Source organism: Cynoglossus semilaevis, chromosome Z (assembly GCF_000523025.1).
Source record: "Cynoglossus semilaevis isolate Cse_v1.0 chromosome Z, Cse_v1.0, whole genome shotgun sequence".
NCBI classification, from domain to species: Eukaryota; Metazoa; Chordata; class Actinopteri; order Pleuronectiformes; family Cynoglossidae; genus Cynoglossus; species Cynoglossus semilaevis.
Window position 1 is genome coordinate 14,744,503 of NC_024328.1, and position 622 is coordinate 14,745,124.

A 622-nucleotide genomic window follows, 5' to 3' on the forward strand; every position below is an offset into this window, starting at 1 on the left:
TTATATATTTATAAATATATATAAACATATAAAACAATTTATATATTTTTATTGAATAAAATATATACTCCACTACTCCGAGCCGACACACCGTGGCGCTGTCGCACTCATTGTACCTCATTGATTATATTATCAATATATTTGTTTATATTTATGTTTTTGATGTTTAGATGGGGGATTGTAATTTAATTGATTAATAGTATATTTCTCGGGGACTAGAACGAATTTATTGGTTGTTTTTTTTTTTGAATGGGGAAAATTCGCGAGTGCTGTCGTAGAACCGATTAAACCGGTATCTCCAAGGGATCTTCAACTTCCTGCAGACTCAAACCTGTCATTACTGCACAGCTCATGAAGTCGGTCAACGCCGAGTGTCCCAACATCACCGACGTCTACAGCCTGGGCCGCAGCACCAAGGGCCTGGACATCATGGCCATGGTCGTCTCCGGGAACCCCAAAGAGCACGAAATAGGTACGAACGGGTCCCTTCATCCCGATCCCCCGGGGGGGAACCGTCAAAGTTTCCTTGGTCTCTTATCCACTAGTCTTCAGCTGTTCATAATCAAAACCTCACCAGTTCTGGGTCTAGGCTCCGCCCCCGGCTCCAGTTAAATCCACTAAA

The 622-nt window shown here is 42.6% G+C and overlaps 1 protein-coding gene across 1 annotated transcript in view; it reads left to right on the forward strand.

The window, feature by feature from the left end:
* LOC103398036 (inactive carboxypeptidase-like protein X2) overlaps nucleotides 1–622 on the forward strand; it is a 15,880-nt gene that overhangs the window by 11,337 nt on the left and 3,921 nt on the right. Inside the window, exon 14 of the mRNA XM_025053140.1 lies at nucleotides 349–474. Coding sequence (XP_024908908.1) covers nucleotides 349–474 — 126 coding nt within the window. The remainder of the gene's footprint in view (nucleotides 1–348; nucleotides 475–622) is intronic.